Source organism: Syngnathus typhle, linkage group LG8, assembly GCF_033458585.1.
Source record: "Syngnathus typhle isolate RoL2023-S1 ecotype Sweden linkage group LG8, RoL_Styp_1.0, whole genome shotgun sequence".
Taxonomy (NCBI): domain Eukaryota; kingdom Metazoa; phylum Chordata; class Actinopteri; order Syngnathiformes; family Syngnathidae; genus Syngnathus; species Syngnathus typhle.
In genome coordinates, this window is record NC_083745.1 from 8,972,986 (window position 1) to 8,992,528 (window position 19,543).

At 40.6% G+C, this 19,543-nt stretch overlaps 1 protein-coding gene across 4 annotated transcripts in view; it reads right to left on the reverse strand.

Annotated features, from left to right (window-relative positions):
• Window positions 1-9,526: 9,526 nt before the first annotated feature.
• Window positions 9,527-19,543, reverse strand: part of macrod2 (mono-ADP ribosylhydrolase 2) — a 273,703-nt gene continuing 263,686 nt past the window's right edge. For all 4 annotated transcript variants that reach the window (XM_061285242.1, XM_061285243.1, XM_061285244.1 and 1 more), the window contains 3 exons: window positions 12,545-12,580; window positions 11,700-11,771; window positions 9,527-10,510 (listed from right to left, as the gene is read on the reverse strand). In XM_061285242.1, coding sequence (XP_061141226.1) covers window positions 10,488-10,510; window positions 11,700-11,771; window positions 12,545-12,580 — 131 coding nt within the window. In that variant the 3' untranslated portion in view covers window positions 9,527-10,487. The remainder of the gene's footprint in view (window positions 10,511-11,699; window positions 11,772-12,544; window positions 12,581-19,543) is intronic.

Sequence of the window (19,543 nt, forward strand, 5' to 3'; positions counted from 1 at the left end):
CAGCGGTGATGAGTGCGCTCCACAGCTCTCCTCAAGAGGCCGGCGGGCATATTATTTACGACCATCCCTATACAAACAGGACAAGGCTGTTTCCCCAAACCTGCTGCATTTTACTTTTATGGGAAGTTGTGGAGAGCCGTGACAGCATCAGACTGCTGATGCGGGCATTGCAAGCGCCTTCTCCACCCCTCCTGTGTCGGGCCTTACCGCATCCTATTGGTGCTATTAATCAAAACTTAGAAGTTAAGTGTTAACAGGAGACATCGCCTTGCTGTAAATTATATGGGAAATACAGAATCTGTCAGCAACAAATACAGCTACATGCTGTAGTTTGTTTCTGGTTGGAATTGTAATCACTGCTTCCGACTCAAGGAAGTGGCTCCCACGTGTGATGTTAGAGAGTCCAAAATACTCGAGAATCCCGCCGGGATGCTCCGTACAGCTCCGCCAAAGCTATTTCCTGTATACCATGCTCTCCCTCTATAACCTTGCGCATTTCTTTCATAACTCAGACAACATAATGAACTTTTGAAAGGGTTTCGCATTTCCATAGGTTGACATAGCCCGTGCTCCATATTGCATCTGATTGTTATGAGATGCCACAACTGCCTTAAATATAAGAAAGAAGCGAACTCCCTCATTACTTTCTATATCTTTAGCCTATCCGTGGGACCTCAACCCAGAGAGGGCGTATTTTCTCCCAATTGCTGCTGACGTTGCTTCTGCTGCCATTTAGTATTTTAATAGAGCCCATGCTCCTGAAGGAAAGGGGGCACAGTGCAAAGTTTCCCTCACTACAGGCGGCAAATTACTCCTCCGAACTAAGCACACACTCCCGTGCAGTACCGAGCCACTGTTAAGGCAAAACAATTTGTCCAACACGAGGAGGCTCCCTGGAGACTGTCTTTAAGTGTTAAATGACCTGGATGAACCCAATACTAGTACACGGCTGGGAGATTTTTAGGCTTGGATGGCTCACACTTATACCCTCTGCATAGCTATTTGAAGGCTGTTTATGCAAATTCAAGGCGATCTGATTTTTCTCACGGCTTCGCTTACAGGCTCTATCAGCCCCCTTGGGTGCCTCCCGTGGTCACTCTCATCGCTCCACAACCGACCGACACGAGCATGGCAATGGGAGTGGACTTGCCTGTAATGTCATATACATAACGTGATATTTATAGAATGCGAATGAGGCTTTTTTTTTTTTTTTGTAGTTCAAATTGGTGATGATTGTAATTCTACAACACATTTGTTTGTGTCTTAGCATGAGCTTCAAGGAATAACAGGCTATCAAGTCCAAGAGCCTTGTGACAATGCATAATGATACTGATGTGTGTTGATGCATTTAGACCCAAAATTAAGACCCCAGGCTACAAGAAAACAGCACATTTTTTGCTCTTGTGACATTAAAAGCTTGAAGGGTAACGCTGCATACTGATATTTGGACGGCAGGGGGCAGCGATGAGCTGCTTGGTCATAACCTTACTTTCTCCAATTCTGTGATCTTTCCTTGTTTCATAATAGGATTGTGGCATGTCCTCCAGACATCTGGTTGGTTGTAAAGGCAATGGATAAATAAAAACAAAGCAATGTGAATGAAGCACCAATAATTTATGTTCCATGTAAACATATCTTCAGTTTCAGTTCTATAATCCTTATTGGTACACTTATTGTTCATGTCAGCTCATAGGCCATTAAATCTTGGGGGGGAAAAAGGTCATTCAAGGAAAGAAATGTGAGGATGAAGCTATATGAAAGAAAATGACAACAGAAGTCATTATACAATACAGACAACAGATCATTAATTAATGTTTCTGAGTGTAAAGTAAATCAATTCAACCCTGAAGCATGGCATGCACTGACACCCCCATCGTACAAAGCCATTGTGGGGCATTGACGATGCTGGAATTCACAGCACACCCCCAGTCAATTTACCTCAGTTTTAATCACTTCTAATTATTTCCAACGCCGCACAATAAACATCCAGACAGAATAATGCATTGAACGTATACCCGCTGGCACTTTTAATCAGCTCCTCTTGTCCCCTTTACGTTGTGTATATTTACATTGCCCACCCCGCCCTCCTTCTGCGAGGGCCTTGATTAAACTAGTTCTTGTTTAAGTGGATTTCTTTAATGTTTTTTTTTTTTTTTAAGTTGTGTGCCTGTTTGTGTTTTCCATGAGGCTGGAGGCAGTGTGCGCTCCTGTCAGGGGGTGACAGCTGCTTCTCTCTGCCTCTCGTTGTTCCAAAGAGCTGCTGGAGTGTGACCAGCCTCTAGGCCGCCTGCCGGCCTTCCAGTACACCCCCACCCTCCCTTACCCTCGCTGCAGCCTGGTCTGCACTGCTACTTTGCTTGTGGCCTTCTCTCTTTTTGGAGCCATGAAAACCTGCTTAGCCCAATTAGAAGCAGCCGCCAGCTGGGCGACCCCCTGCGTTCTCCCATCCTCTTCCTCTCCAATCGTGTCACGCTCCAGCACGCGACAATCGGAAGCTTCTCATGTCTATAAACATGCCAAGCTGATGGGCATACTTTTTGGGAACAGTGGTTTGGGACATACCCCTATGTCTGGACACACACCGATGCTGCACTGTGTTGCGGTCTCCAATGCTGTTTTGGACTCAGGAGCTTGGCAAAATAAACGGTTCATTTTCTGTGGATGGCCTCTACTATTTAAATCTTGCTCCACAAATCGGTCAAGCTGCAGAGTGGTCGGAGGAATGCGGGATTACTTCAACTATTTAAGATTTTGTTCGGCTCCCCCAATACAACTGCACGTTGTAATTTGCATTTAAGATGCTGTGCTAAGTATAAATGTATGTTTTTATCTCACAAGCCATGGTTAGAATATATGTAAACCAAGACAACTGTACAGTATCTGACAAAAGTGCCTCTATTATTATTATATCTTTTCATGGGACACCACAGAAGAACTTATATATTGCTACACTGTAGAAATAGTCATCATACTGAAAATGGTCAAGTCATTGAAGTGCTGGTATATAGGTGAAAAATATTGATGCTTTGTGAGCGTCACTCTACAATGCAATATAAATTTCAGCTATTTTTTAGCTCAAGTAAAAGATTCTTCCGATAAGTTTGAAGATTTTGTTTAGCGCATCGTTTATCTGTTGATTATATCCCTTCAAGTTCAGGGTTTTCATTGAAGCGTATATTTTGTACAGCGCAAAAATGAAAAGATAGCATTTTTAGAAACTATACAATGGTTGATAGCAGTTATTCATCTTCAACATCGCAATGATGCTACTTCTCAGGAAGTGAAGTTTGCTGTGACTTTTAATCATCTAAGATACTAATTGCATTTTAAATTAGAACATTTGTCAAACCAGAGCATTCTTCTAACTTGAGAAATATTGCTTGTCTGTTTGCTCCAAGCACCGTCAGGCGTCTCGCGACCATGTAGACCCCAATAATTCCACTATTCATTGTTTGAACTCATACTCAATGTGACGAAAAGCCACAGATGCCAAAGACTGGATATCATATACTATTGAGGATCACCTTTATTCCTCCTTTAGTGGAGGTCCTCTGACCTGACCTGTTCGTTTACGGAAATTTCACATATTAACATAACCAGTAGGAGTTGGCTGCAGAAAATAATGACTCCTGGAGGGAAGGAACAGAACACTCGTGTGAATGAATAACACATACACCTAGGCACCGAACAATATTTATGGTCCATGGCACATACAATGCGACACATTTAATAAAGCTTGATAATTGTTCCTCATTGTTAAGGGAAAGGTGATGGATGAATATAATGGATCCCTTTGGAGTGAGTACGGTGGCCTGGAGGTAAGAATATGTCACAGTACAAGACAGAATGGGTTGATTTAGCTTTTGGATTCCAAGCCAATTATCCTGTAATTATGCATTGTTAGATTTTCCTATTTTTAAAAGAACTGATGAGAAGCAGCAGAGTTGACAGTGGCTTGAGGTAAAAAATGAGCAATCCTTTAAAACCCGTTCAACTGATTGTGAATGCCCTCATTTACCATCCAGCCTGTTGCTATGGCTACAATTCTCAGTCACACTGGAGTACTGCAGATGCTTGGTGCCGTCAGTCAGTGTTCACAGCCAAGATGCTGAAATGCAATCAAGCTTATCTGTTTTCTTGTCATGGGATCTCTTTTTTTTTTTTTTTGTGCGTGTGGGAAATAATCCCCTTGATGTAAAACTTCCTGGCACGGTCAACAATCAAACTTAAAAGGTGACAAATGTCTCACACAGGAATCAGTGTTGAATATCAGCAGAGTTTTTACCAAGTTGGTGTCATTGTTTTTGGCAATATTGCTCAGTGATGGCTGCCAAGAACTCATACTGAGTGGTTGGCTTTATAACACATGCAGCCACTTACGCCAGTACTCATTTGAATACAGTAGCTGCAGCCCGCACGACTTCTTTTTTTAATTATAACTGTTGGTTTGCATGAGCAAATTAAAATGAACCTTTTCACATTTACTGTATAAGGTTTAAGGGTTTTATGAATATATTCTGTTGAATATACAGTCTCTATAATATCCAATATACTACTAAAATGCATCATTGTTTGTAAGGCAGAAAAAGCGTCAATAATTGTGTCAGAACACACCATGTGCGCTAGAACGACCAGACGTGGCTAATAACTAATTTTTAGTGGCTAACCATTACATCTGTTAGCGTCCCAGCATGATGTTGTCAGCTCACGAATGCATCTTCACTGCAGTAATCGCTGATGTGCTTGAGGCACTCCGGTTGTTTTGTTCCATTGTTCAAGCAATGTTTTCTGCATTGACTGAACCACTGAGCCTCAGCCGGGACTGAAGACTGAACACGATGATACACTGTAATTTAGCCCGACTCTGTGATTCGAGCTCGTGCTGTTCAACAATAGCACTGATGAAGTCGATGTCACCAGTGAGATGTCACCGTTGAGTCATTTTTAAGGACTCAAATCTATATGCCAGTCTCAAAGTTCTTTCACATATACACTACCGTTCAAAAGTTTGGGGTCAGAAAATTGTTTGGGTGACCCCAAACTTTTGAACGGTAGTGTATATATGTATTTACATAATTATTTATAGATTATATATATAATCTTCTGTGTAAAAAATCTTATAATATATATGTATACTTATATTCATAGATTATATATAATCTTATACAAATATAAGATATAATTTATTATATTTAATTCATAATATTTTATTATAATAATATTTACACTACCGTTCAAAAGTTTGGGGTCACCCAAACAATTTTGTGACCCCAAACCTTTGAACGGTAGTGTACATTTAATTTTGTCTTCCATAATATGAACACCAAATGATAAGATGATCTTAGAAAATATTCAAATACATTTAAAAAAAGATATGAAAGTGACACTGTTAATTTACAGACACTCAATGAATCGGTTGCTAAGAGGTATCTCATGTTGGCATGTCTTTCAACACCATAACAAATGCGAGGGAGAGCGAACCTGTCAGACGGGCATATTAGTGTAACAGCACTGCAAATTGTGATCCAATTAAAACAGTGTACGAGGTGACATGGTCTAATAAAGCTGTGAAAATAGTTTGCACTATTGCTTTACCTTGACAGTATAAGTCTTTACTAATGGCGGTTGTATGTGTTTTGTCGGAGGCTGGCTTCTGACAAATTGGACTTTGAAACATTTTTATAAACTGACCTTTGCTACTTCCCAAGTGCTCTGCTAGCTTCTATCCTGTAAGTGACTGTGTGTAAGTGCTTTGCCATTTAAGTGGCAGTAGTTAAAATCTGCAGGAATCCAGGAAAACCTCTGATCATCCACCAGCGTGACTTTTGAGTCACTATTTATTTATTATCACTGTCCCGGGACCAAGAATGGGCAACCAGCGGCCAAAGTCAACACTAAGTGGCTTTTCATTGATGAAAAAGAAAAAATCATATTTACAAACCCAAACTGTAAGTTTAGTTTGTAATATGAACAATCACCACTAGATAGCACTTTATGAGCTGGAAAATGGATGCTACTTTGGTCTAGCATCTTTGTAATGCCTACGCGTGTTTGAGCCATGAAAGTATTTCAGTTTAAAGACTCGGTTGGCTGGAACACATCCCACCTGGTCATAATAGGGCTTTTCACGCTGCAACAATGAGGCGCTCTAAAATGACCGCAGCAGCACAAAGCCCCTGGCCACATGCTGACTGCCACGTTTACCTCATTCTTCTGCCTGCTCTTTATTATTTTTTTTACTTGGGGCACATTTGTCACAATGTACAACAATGAAAACTTAAATCTAAAAAATGGCTTGGGAAAATTGTGGTTAGGATGAATCTGAAAGTTTAAGACTGAGAATAGAAGAAACATCTTTAGGGACCAAATATAAATCCTCACGAGTGGTATCTCGGGAATGTTGTAATCATGGCTGCTCTTCATCCCTTTACTCAGTTCAACCCCTAGAACAGCGTCATAATTTTCCTGCGCACACATTAGTTTCATCCTCAGGTGAGTTTTCTTATTTTCCTCAAGGCTCTCTGATCCAAGCTTTGTTGTTGTTACTGACAACAGGAGGGAAGTGGATTCAGGTGTGGATGCCACTCTTGTGCATAGTCACTAAATGATTTTCTATGAAAGCAGATGGGAAATCATCGGAATAATCTCCTAGAGTGATTCCCAGTGCCTACATTGCTGATTGGTATTGAAGGTTATTATGATTTTTATAGACAAGAAAATAAAGCAATGCACTTCTGAATGGCTGGTCTTATCTGAAATCTCGCAACAATGGTAGTAAAACTTTGCCGTTCACCCGAGTCAGCACAATATTATCGTGTTGATAATTAGAGCAACAAAACGGAAAGGGCCAAGGACAGGATTAATTGGTATAATTCTTTCTCGTGTCTTGTCATGTGGGGCCATCGGTACGAGACAAACGGCCAATTCTTCTTTTTTTTTTTAGTCAAACAATATGTGATCTACGTCCTGTGCTGTGGGATTCTCTCTCTCCCCCTCTCTCTCTCCCCCTCTCTCTCTCTCCCCCTCTCTCTCTCTCCCCCTCTCGCTCTCTTTTTCTAAACAACACTGCAGTTCCTTTCAACAGTTTTCAGAGCATCTCCACACTTTTGAAGGCAGGCATCCATAATGAGCGGTGTTAAATTTCATCCCAATTAGAGTGTTTATCTCAGCTTAGTTCACCTATAGTGTTGCCTTTGCCTCATGTGGGCTGGTGATGAATTTTCATGAAGGACAAACACTGTACTTCAGATGAAAACGCTTATCTTGTGCTGGGATTTAAGGCTTTCGAGCTGAAATAATTTCTCCCCAATTTGTTTGTGCCGTGTTAACATCAAGCGTGGCGCAGGCTCGCCAAGGTGGGTGGGTGTAGGGGGGGCTGCTAATGCATGTTTATGTAAGATGGGGCCCTAAGAACTTTCATGTGGAAAATGGAATAAATGATGCACATTATCCCTCAGCACCTTGATGAGGCCTGCCAGATAGAAAGTGACAAAGATGAAAGTTACACGTGTCAATCAAAGCTTATTCAAGCTCGTCACAAACACAAAACAGGTGAACGTGCAGCTCTGCGTAGGATTTGTTGCTGATCATGTTATTCTGCAGTGAAGGATGAACAATTTTTTTCACGGCAATTCTAACATTGGAGCGAGTAGAATGGAGGGCCTCGGGCTATTTTTGTGGAATAGGCGCTTTGTTATTGTAGCACTGAAGTGGCTGTTATGCCAAAGCGCCTGTGCACAGCAGCAGGACCAGGGAGCCGTTTCCCTTGACACTGATCTATGGCTCCGATTCACGGAATCCTCGGCTCTGACATGCAACATTTAAATGAAGTCATTAACATTTAAACTCTTTTTCTTCCAGGGACAATCTGTCCTGACAACCGTTTGGCCTTTCTGCAAGTTGCCGGAACATAAATATGGAAGCTGCCAAAGGGGTGAGAAAAGTTGTTACTTGTCAGATTTGTATCAGAAAGCTGTTGGAGTTCCGTTTTGGGTTTTTATATGATCTCATAAAAACACTTTACATAAAAAATTTAACTGATTATAAACTGTGCAATGACAATAACAACTAATAATTCTAAAAGCAAAGTTGTTTTCCAAATTATTAGCAAGAGTAAATAAGTACTCAAAAAACCTACTCAAGTACTGATTAACTAACTCATTTACGAGTTTTGTAATTCGGAAAAAGATATTCGATAGGATGAGGCAACTTAACATATTGCCCAACAACAATGTTACAGCTTTATAAAACAACAAAATAATGCAAATTTATAAAAGGTCTAAAATAAATTTGGTTTACACTTGTGAAAAAGTCTTTTCGCTTCTCGACACCGACATAAAAATGGACACGTACCAGCTGAATAGAGAAGACACAATATTAATGGTTTTTTTTTGGTTGGTTTTATCATTCTTTGAGTCTTTTAGTTAAATTATACATTTTGTTAAGTCTGATTTATTTTAGGAAACATTTAACAATGCATTCATTAACTGCACTGGATCATTGTTAATACGTACACAGTTAGTCTTACAATTAGGTTGCAAATTAAGAAATGACATTTGGCCCTCGGCACTGATGTTCCACCATGTCCAGCAGTAACTAGTCTTAGCTAACCTGTTTTGTCATTCATCTTAGTTGTTTGAAACAAAAATATAAAAATAGGATGACATGAAAATAGGGGAACACTGGGTATATGTGTTTGGTATGCTTTGATCACGGTTAGAAGCTGGGTTACGTTACTGGTATATGGTTTTGCGCTACCGCTTGGATCGTGGCGTCAACAAGAAAAAAAGCAATTGACAAAAGCAACCATGGGCAAACGGGTTGTATGCATGCTTTTTTTTCTGCTCAAAAGATCAAATATTGATTTGGTACTGTTTGCGAAATGCTGAAATAAATCTTTAACAAAAATGTAGACCTATACAATTGTGGACAAAAGTACTTTTTTCTCTAAAGTACCAGCCTTATTCAAAGTACCAGCCTTATTCAAGCCGGTATTGCAAACTTGATGTAACATCATAATGAATGACCTTAATGGTAAGTGAGGTACATTTAAACAGTCTGAATGGCTCCCTGACAACTGGAGGCTTCACTACCTTGACCCGGCAGCAATACGGGTGCCAAAGTGGCAAGTGAAGAAAGCACACACGCAAATAAACGGAATCTGTTTCATCCTTTGTTGGGTGACGCGACAACCTTGTCGATATTAAACGCAACCACCGGAGGCACTCACATCAAGACTTGCTTGAGTTTCTCAACGGGTTTCTGAGGTGAGGATGTCTGTCACGCATCTCGTCTCATTTGATTCAGAGGGGAACGCCTGAGAGGTAGCGTGCAGCAGATCACAGGACGCAATAATTATTCTTATCTGCCCAGAGACGCCCGTCTGATTGCTCCGTTACGGCGGCTCGCGTATAATATATGAGCTGAGGTAATGTTAACTGTACCCAATGCAATCTGAATTAAATAAAACATGAGATCCTGTCATCAGGCAAGATAAGATGTGCGGCATTCAAAACCGAGACGAGACTCCCATTTCAATCTTTATTCATTCTTTCAGTTATATTTTAGCAAAGCAAACACCAAAGTATGAAGGCAACATTCCTTAGAACTCTCGAACCCATTCGATCATCAGTGTGGCACCACTGAAGGTGGGCCATAAAGACCATTGAACTAAAAAACATTTGAAAGTAATTAATGAACAATCAACAGGTAGTGAGTAGCCTTTTAGTGACTTCAATGACAAAACTCAAAATTAATACTTAGCCCAACTCTTTGTGATAGCGATTGCATGTTTGATGAGATAAGGCAGATTCTTCCACAAATATTAGACAATCTGAAAAGGAGACAAGAAGAGATGACTCATTTTGTCAAAGTAATTTGCTGGCATGCACAGAGAATGATGAAGAAGTGGGGGTTGGGTCAAAGGTGGGGAAAGAGAAACAGCGAGTCCATTTGCTAGAAGACAATCATCACTTTTAAACTGTGTGGGAGTTAAGAAGTAAAGAAAAAAGTTTCAGAGAGCAGTTTGACTATAACAGAGTAACCTTGGCCTTGATCACGGTAACTTGAACTGACGATATTTTTCTTTGTATGAACGAAATCTTACTAATATGTGAATCCGACTTGTTGATACTGTGCTCTCCTAGTGCGCGTGGCTCTAACAAAGAAACCCACTTCATCTCATTTCATTTAGCTGGCACAATGGAAAGGTTATTATGACATGGTGAGTTATGGCTCATCTTTTCTGCTTGATATGTTCAAGTCCCCCCCCGCCCCCCCGAAAGGTTTTGGATGCACATGACTTTCAGGCTCGTGGTTGTATTAACAAATAAGAAATGGGCAAAACCAAATTGGATATGTGAATAACGGGATGTCCTGAACCGGTGGCGGCACCCAAATCGCCATTGGGCTTGTCTGATTCTCGTGTGAATGGCCTTCAGTCAGATTGCTGGCTGTCAGATGAGGTTGATTGTCCTTCCCTCAGGCGGTCAGTCTTTCTTCTCAGCAGGGTCTGCACACAGAATAAAGTTATTTTGGAATTAAGATTGCAGCAGGTCTTTATTTCTGGCTCCAAAATTATTTTATATGGTGCTGTGTACTGTTTCCCTTGTGTTTTTGAGGGCTGACTATCTAGGTTAAATCTATTCAAATAAAAGTGTTTGCAACATTCATAAAAATTCACATAGAGAAGATCCACACGGTTCTGATACTTTCATCCAGAAATATTCTTTTGGAAGAAACTGTCTCGATGAAGTATTAGTACTTTTATTTTGATTGTAGAATTATTGGGATCCAACTTCTGTGTCCTGACCAAAGAAAAAAGACCCCCCTCCACACTATTTGTATTTTTCAGCGCCATATATATTGAACATTCAATCATCCCAGAAGGAGACTCCCAATATTGCTTTTGAAATAGGCAGCATGCAAGCTTCAGTTTTAAATCCCTCCCACTAACACCCACCTCTTTCTGAGAATTTCTTTTAAGTTCTACTACTCTCTCCCCGGAAATGAATAATGATCAAATCAGATACACATTATTCTACTTAACGTAAGACAAAATCCAACTACAGAACACATGCAGACATCCAAATTCTTTGTATTCTGTGGAACTGCGTCATTCCAATTACATGCTGCGTTATTATGCCCAAATCTCAGTGGGGACTTGAGAATAACAGCGCGGTATTCGTATCAAATATGATTTATTTGCATGATTATCGCCCCTACAGTCTGTCTTGTCCGCACCTTGGAATAATATGTATTTCACACTTGATTTATTGAACGTCTGATCGTAGAGTTTGCAAGCAATTTATCACACTCAATCTCCACAGACATGCTGACACATTTATACCAAAATACCAGGGTCATGGCTGCAGACCTGAAATGGGGTTGGGGGGGGGGGTGCATTTACAAATGCATTTGGCCCTGAAGGCGCACGTAAAGACTGTCTGCCTGATGTCTTTGCCTGCTAAGATGGAGACAGATGGGGAGGAGTGCAAGAGCTCTGCAGGAGAGACAGCATGAATCCTAGGAGGGCGAAGCTGTGTCGCGCTCGGTTTCGTGGAGTGGCTCGGCAGATTTGGCTAAGTAATTCCAAGACAACCTCGGGTCGGAGGGAATTTTAATTTGGCAGCTGTGGCCTCGTATGCATCCGTTTGCAGTGTTCTGTATGAATGGGAATACATCCTTCGGGTTTTTCTTACCTTTGGACTTCATGCTGATAGACACTATGGATTCGCGTTCCCCTGAACTCTCAACATGATCTTTTATCCCCTCTGAAGTGAAGTGGGAGTGAAAATAGAAGAAAACAGAAGCAAAATGAATATGTTTTGTCTTTGTAACCATTATGTAAGCTTTACTGGCAAAAAACACTATAATCCCAAATTTTGGATGGATGGCCCACATGCTGAGGAAGAATCCATAAGATAGAGTACACCCACTGCTGATCCTATTTTGGTGACATGAAAAAAAACAACTCAAGTGGGAAAACAATCTTTTAGAGAGGAAATGTAAAATAAACAGATATGTTTACATAAATGTGCACACTCACTCAAAACCGGGGCTGTGCCTGTCATCGGAATTAACAAATCACATTCACGCGTATCTTTAATGAGCGTCAATACACACCTGCCACCATTGAAAGTCTAAAATCGCCCCAAATAAATAAAACCCTAAAGTTCTAATGTTCTAGTAGGCTTTTTGTGACTTGAAAGTTTTGTGTCAACAATGACAGTTATTTGAAATTGTTCATAATTTTCAGAAGACGTCTGCCACTATTGAAAGTAAATCTAAATTATAAGCTATAAATGAATAGGCTAAGAAGAACTTTCAAGTACAAGCTCAAAACATTATTTTGATTTTTCTGGTCATAGTCTATCTACACTTCTTGAAGCCTTAGTGTGAATATGAATTGTTATTCTTTAAGTAGCAGGGAAGCAAAAAAACAATGTAACAGAGTAAAGAATGCCAGCAGTGAACGGTGGTGGGTTTCTGCAATATATCACTTTAACAACAGGGAGCAGAATGGAGAAACAAGTGAAATGCTCACCTTCAGTGCTGGTGCCAGGTGTGGTCTCGGAGGCATCTGCAATGTGAAGCACATGTCTTAAGATATAATTCATAAACCTCTAAGTAGTTGCATAACGCTAGGATATTACGTTTAACATTCCTACTTAATGGCCCCTCGTGCTTGGAAATTTAGTGCTTTTCTAGAGTTGCACTTAAAAAAAGCTGAAAAAAACATAGGCGAGAAGGGAGAGAGATGCGTGCAAAATTAATTACAAACTGCCATCCCTGTAAGGCAGCACAAGAACCCTCCCTGCACCAAGCCTCCCTCCACATCCTCTATACGGCCTGTTATCTCTGTAGTCACACAACTCCTTCCTTCTTCCTCACTCCCCGAGCAAACCTTGCCGCTTCCCCCCTTTTGCAACAACAATCAGGCAAACAAAGCACACCATAAAAATACCCGCTCTCCCCCAGCGGCCCAGCAGCGGCGTGAAATACAACCGCTTGCCTATGAAAAAACAGCTAGAAATGAAAGCATTCTGCAGCTTGCAGTGAAGGTCATCACCAAAAGAAATGCAAGGAGTGATGCTGGTAGCTAGGCTGCAACCTGTGGAAATGATCTCGAACGACAGGCCATAAGATGCATAGAGTTCAATGTAAACAATAATAGTTGGGCTTTTTTTTTAAATTATAAAGTTACCACATCCTTTGTTGAGGCTTTCAGTTTTCACTTGCTGTATAGTCTGCTTGTGCAATCACTGACATTCAGCCTTCTGTTCGCTGGATAGCGACACCTTTTTGATTCGAGCTATCTTATGCTGACTCAAAAATAGTTTCCCCCAAAACAGAATGGATTTTTATCTGATGCAACAGAAGTGAAGTTTCTAATCCTTGTTAGTTTCAGGCTAGGAAGGATGAAGCAACAGCAGTCTCAGACTTTGTGTCTGTGCGTGTGTGTGATTCCTCTCGAGGCATCAAACTGCCCTGAGGGGGATATAATAATCTACAAACCAAGTTAAGTGCTGAGGTTTTCGAAAGGAGGAGTCAATGCTTAGTGGTTACACTAGGTAAAAAAAAAAATACAATAAATGTGCATGAAAGCGTCACTTAGTGCTCTACTTTTAAAGACACATACTTCTATCTACAGTTAGGTTTACAATGAGAACATGGACCCCATTTGGTGTTTCCTTATAACCTGCTTGTTCAATTAATACTGTTTGAGAAACAAATTTACTGCCGCACAGCTCTATACTACTTCAAAACAGCCAGGAAAACAAACCTAATGTAAAATCTATATATACTTTGAAGAGTGTTAATACACAGCTCATCATTTTCACATCTTTACATTGCATATTGATATATTTAATATTATAGAAGATTTACTTCTATTAAACCTCAAAGCTCCCTGTCAAAAGATATCTTCACATGTTTACATGCACTATAAACGAGAATAAACCAAACGGAGTCAATAGTCATAAATTATTGGGATGCATTCATTGCTCCTCAATTAACCCTACCCATAGACACTTCACAATTCAGTTGGTGGTGTTCACGCTGATGCTTAAATGAGGATATTGTGACATGTGTGGGAAGAGAGCTTCTGTCAAGTCTGCCTTATTATCCAGACTAGCATAGCATCACAGCATTGTGTGCAGCAGCAGCAGGAGCTCATTCCTGGCCCCATTCCAGATGCTCCTTCGCAGACACAATACTGCTGTAATAGAATCTCCCTCTGTACTGCCAAAAAAGCAAAAATGTCATAATTCTATTGCAGTCCAACAAACATGGTCTTCGAGGCCACATTAGTCAGATTTACATTATAAATTTACTCCCATGCATGCTGACAGTAGGAAGGCCATCATGTAGGGAAGGTTGTGTGTGCATTGTGGTAAACACAAACAAGGTAGTGGGGAGAGAAAAACACTCCTCTGTCAAGGTTCTATTGAAGGAAAGGCCAGCTCCACTGAGGTAAGGTGTAGAAAAACAGAAGTTGACCAGCTCAGCAAGAAGCGAGACCGCTTACACTAGCGGTTCCAAACACTAAGACCACGGACCCTAAGGGGTACTTGAAAGTGTCTCGCTTTTCCCTTTTTGGAATGTAAATTACCAGTATGCATGGTGAAAGAATTTGAGTTAATCATGGTCTTCGCTGACAGACGTCATGAGCACAAACTCCACAAAGATGAATGACTTGAGTAGGAACAATTGGATGCTTATTGAAAACAACCACAATAGAAAATCAATCAGTAGCTCAAGTGCGTGCTATTCAGTATTCATATACATAATATAAAAGCGAGGAAAAAAGACGACTCATGGGTTGAAGTCATCCTCATATGCAGACAAGCAGAAAATTACTTCCAGCCCACCTTCTATTTATTTCTTGGACAAGATGTGGTGACAAGAGGAAGTGTAATTACACTGCACCACTGTCCTTGCTCAAGCATCACTGTAATTAAAATGGACAAGTATTATATATTGTACAGTATTTTAAATATCCCTCAACACAAAGTTGCTATTAAATATTACTGGGATCGTTTCATTGAAAAATATGTTATTTTCGTTTAGAATCAGCAGTAGTGCAGTGCCCAACCGGTGATTTAATTTCGCCCCTTTTCCGCTAAATGTTACCTAATTGGCTCGACATGGCTCCACTTAATGTCGCAGCTTTTCTAATAGCAAAAGAAGTTACAATATTCTATAAGCATGGCGATCTTGGTGTCATTGCTCAAGCAACTTTATCACCACATAACTAACATTTGAAGTTACATAGTCAGAGATGAAAAAGGTATTAGTAAGGTTGAGTTGCCATGTCAAGCCATGGGCATGTCAGTCCCAGACTAAACCCCCCCCAAAAAATTGTTACCTCCTGTAAAAAGTGATTGACGGAAAACTCAGTAGGCCCTTAGACTTAGGTTTGGGACTTGTCTCTAAGGTGGAAATAGAGAAATCTAGAGGATTTTGTAGTATTGAAGCATCCACAGTAGGTGTACGTATCGTGAAGATGAGTCCAACAGATTGATGATGGTTCCGGCCATATGAAGATGAAATTGTATGATTATAGTTTCATAATGACAAGGCTTCATATCAGGCAAAGTAAAATTGGAGCACTTGCAAGGTCCTGCCACGTCAGCTGGATTTCAAGACTGTGTCTGTATTAGCAGAAGCAGTTACCTCACTTAAGAACACTGTTGGCTTGTGAGAGGCACAGCGAAATTGTGGATTTCAAGATCCCGAGTGCCAAAATATGACACAAAATAAAACCAATAAGCCAAACTGACAGAATAACGGCAAGCAAAATGCATATAAGTGGCTGGGTTGAGTTTAGCCATTCGGGTCTGGAAACACCAAACACATTTACTAGCTCATTGGGCAGATTAGTAAAAAAATATCACTAAAACCGAGCACCGACATCAACGAGACTGGATGCTTTTTGAAGGTGACAAGATCAAAAGATCGATAGACAGAATGTGACGAGTGGCTTTTTGGCTCAGACAGTGTCACGGCAACCTCCTGAGGAACAACTTCTTGAGGCACTTGAACCAGAAGCTATGCAGTGTGAAATCAAAGTAGATGTGAAGAAAACTAAAGGATGGAAAAGCAGCCGAGCGAGATCCTTGCAAAATCGATAAAAGGGGGCGGAGAGCAAGCTACAAAGACTGTAATCGACAAGTTATGAAAGACTGGTGAACAGATTTACCATCAATTTTATGTTTTATACTTCTAAAATGCTGTAGAAGATTAATACACTATGTTATGCACAGATTCTTAGGGAACAAAATGGAGTCAACCAAGTAGACCATTTCAAATACACTGGCTCCATGTTTGGAATGGATGTGCACACTGCACCAGAGGTTCTCATCACATGCCCGAAGTGGCCATTGATATGTTTGAATCAGAACGCTGTACTTATTTTCTGAATTCAATCATGTGACGTTTGCAAACTGAGCCATGATTGGCCGCTTTCCTACGCAACTGTGATGTCATTATAAATCAACAGTGAGTGGCAAAATGGCCGTGACCTGAAATGGATAAAAATCAGTTTGCTACAGAATTTGTAGTGCAAAAACACAATATGAATCAAACTGCTGTGTTCAGACTAGTGGAGACACATAGACCATATTGTAAAAAACATTTTAGACTTAACATCTACTTTAAATTTCCAGACAGAAGGTTTAAGGTAGCCGCTATTCATTTTATGTCAAACAGGGAGTTTTGTTCTCCGATAGCTCAAATGTGTGACCAGCTTCTGACAGTCTAATAGACATGACATCACTACCTCAGTGAAGGACTTTGAATACAGCAAACAAATCAACAAACAAGCAAACCATATCACACTCGAAAATCAAGTACGCTCAGAATCATTTTCATTGCTGCATTTTCTTGAGCTGATTTTCTGGTGAAGAGCTTAAAGTTTTGCAGCGTTTATGAAACAGACGGACGACCATTTCTGGCCCAACAGCACTTCATTTTGAGAGAATAAGAGAGGAAAATACCAAGGTCATTCCCCCGCAATGGATGAAAAAGGAATTAAATTCCAAATACCAAGTGGGTGGCCTATGAGTAGCGTGGTCCAGGTCTTTCCAACGCCATGTGTATTAAACAAGCATGGAAAAACATCCCTCATTAAACTGTACATGGGAGAATAGTTAAAGACCTGATATGCCCAAGTGCAAGGATAATTAAAAACATCTCCCACCTTAAGCAAAACAAGAACTGGTGGGGCTCAACAAGTTCTAAATCAAAAGAATTAATGAGCTGGTAAATGTGGAAAGAATCCCATTTTCATATGTTAATGTTACGTTTGTTGTGAAAGCTCGTGCAAATAGCTTAGCTGTATGAGCCTGTGCTCTCCAAACAAGAGGTTGGAAAACAGCTTGTGTCTAAGGGGGGTAAACGTTTCATAGCTGGAGTTTTCTTTACTTTAAGAAAGAACACTGTCTAACAATCTGAGCCAATTAAGGACCACTGAGCTGTGACCTAAAGGCTCAGGAGATGAAAACAAGCTTGCTTTGTCAACCCTGTGACTGCCCCGCTCTTGGCTATCCTCCTTAGAAGACAAGAGGTTTCATTGATATTCAGCCTTTCTTCCCCATAAGAAAGCCCAGGCATTGTGAACACTTTGTGCTCCCTGGTAGGTTTGGGTAACCTTGCAGCAGTGACGCTGCAGCTCCGAATTGGGTTAGGGTCCTCGAAACAGACCGAAGAGGCCCATACTCATTACAAGGGCTTGGGACTTGCTTGACAAGATGAGTCATTGGAATGAATGAAACAACAACACCATCTGTTTTGGGTTGAGCACAGAGAACGTGCAGATGATTGGATGGCAAAAGAAAAGACAAACATATGCTGCCAAAGAGAAAGAAAAATAATCACTGATGAACGTTTGATAAAGCATCTCTACTGGGTGTGTTGATCTCTCAAGACATTTTTAATCTGCAGTCTAAACAATGGAAGCTAGCCATAGTGGTTTGTCATGAACTTAGTCGAATAAGGTAGAGATGAGAAGCCATGCGTGAATACCTGATTAACCGAAGAACTAAGAGAGGTGGAGGAGATGACACAAAAATAGACACCATAGGGAATGCAAAAGAGGCCTCCCCCTGTGTGACCTACATACTTGCTTGTCAGTGGTGGCCTGCTCCTCTCTCATCACTGGCTGAATAACTTTCCATAATCCTTACACTTAATCCACATTTGCCGCACAAAGCCGGCTTCAATCCCGATCGTAATTTACTATATCAATCCAGTGTAGGTCAAGAAAATGCTTAATTTGACACAGAGGTAATGCAAATCTTGCACTATGACATGAATGGAATACACCAAATGGATGAATGTGGAAACAGCGAATGTTTGTATGGGTGACAAGAGGCTGCAGCGCAGGCCTTCATTTGCAGTTAGGGAGTGATGCCTCCTCTGGGCAACTCCTGGCTTTCCACAGGAAATCATGCAATGAAGCAGTCAGTGTAATCAAAGCGCTTGTCTCGAGAGTAGTAAAAAGTGGGCGTGCTGCTAGAGTCCTGCCTCTCACCACAAAGGTCAGTTCCAGGGCAGCTTAATTGGCAGACCTCAAGAGAAACATACACTTAACTGTTATGACATTAAAAGCACAGACAATGAATAACATTGATGATCTTGTTACTGTGGCAGCTGTCAGCAAGTGGCGTATTATAGACAGCAAGAGAACACTTCATTTCTTACAATTCAATTGATGTGCGAGAGGCATGACAATGACTTTTACAGCGAGCCAATTCATAGTTTGCCAGTCCGTCAAGATTTCAGCACCAACATGACGCGTCTCTCTGCGCTCCCAAGAGAACATTATTTTTTTTTTTTTGGGAGTGAGGGGAATTAGACAAGAGTAGACAGAAGGAAGAAGAGAACATTTTTGAAAGTGACATCCGCTGTGTCAAACTGAAAGAGAAGAAAATACAAAGAAACTACACTTAAAAATAAGTTCAAGTAACTTTTCAGCTGATTTTTGGATTGTATATGCACATTACGATCCAAGTTCTGAGAGTCCACTGCTTTAAAAACCTGTCAATTCTCTTTGGATAATATGTTGTCCACAATGGGTATGTTGAAGCATATCAACTGGATTATGACAAACGGCTCTGATGAATTACAATTTCTTCCACACGACGTGTGTTGTGCAGTGTTTACCTGGGGAACAGATGGCACCAGGATGCACAGGAGAAGGTGGCAAGCTGCTGGAGACAGTTAACGCTTAGAGCAATTCTCACTGGGCAGACTCTGGCTCTTGATATTCAGGTACATATATTGAATTAAATACTGTTTCACACCAGGTAAATCCAATGGCATTGGCCTGTCTCAGCAGTGCGACGTGCCTCATTACACAACAAAACATGTTTAGGAATGAGAACATTTCATACTGTCGTTTTATTCCGTGAGCTGAGGTTTGAACCCAGAATTTCTAACCCTGCCATCAAAATGCATATTCATATATAAGAAAACAACAAAAATAGTAAATATAAATGCACCTTTTAAAAATATTTCTTCCGACACATACACACGCCTACAC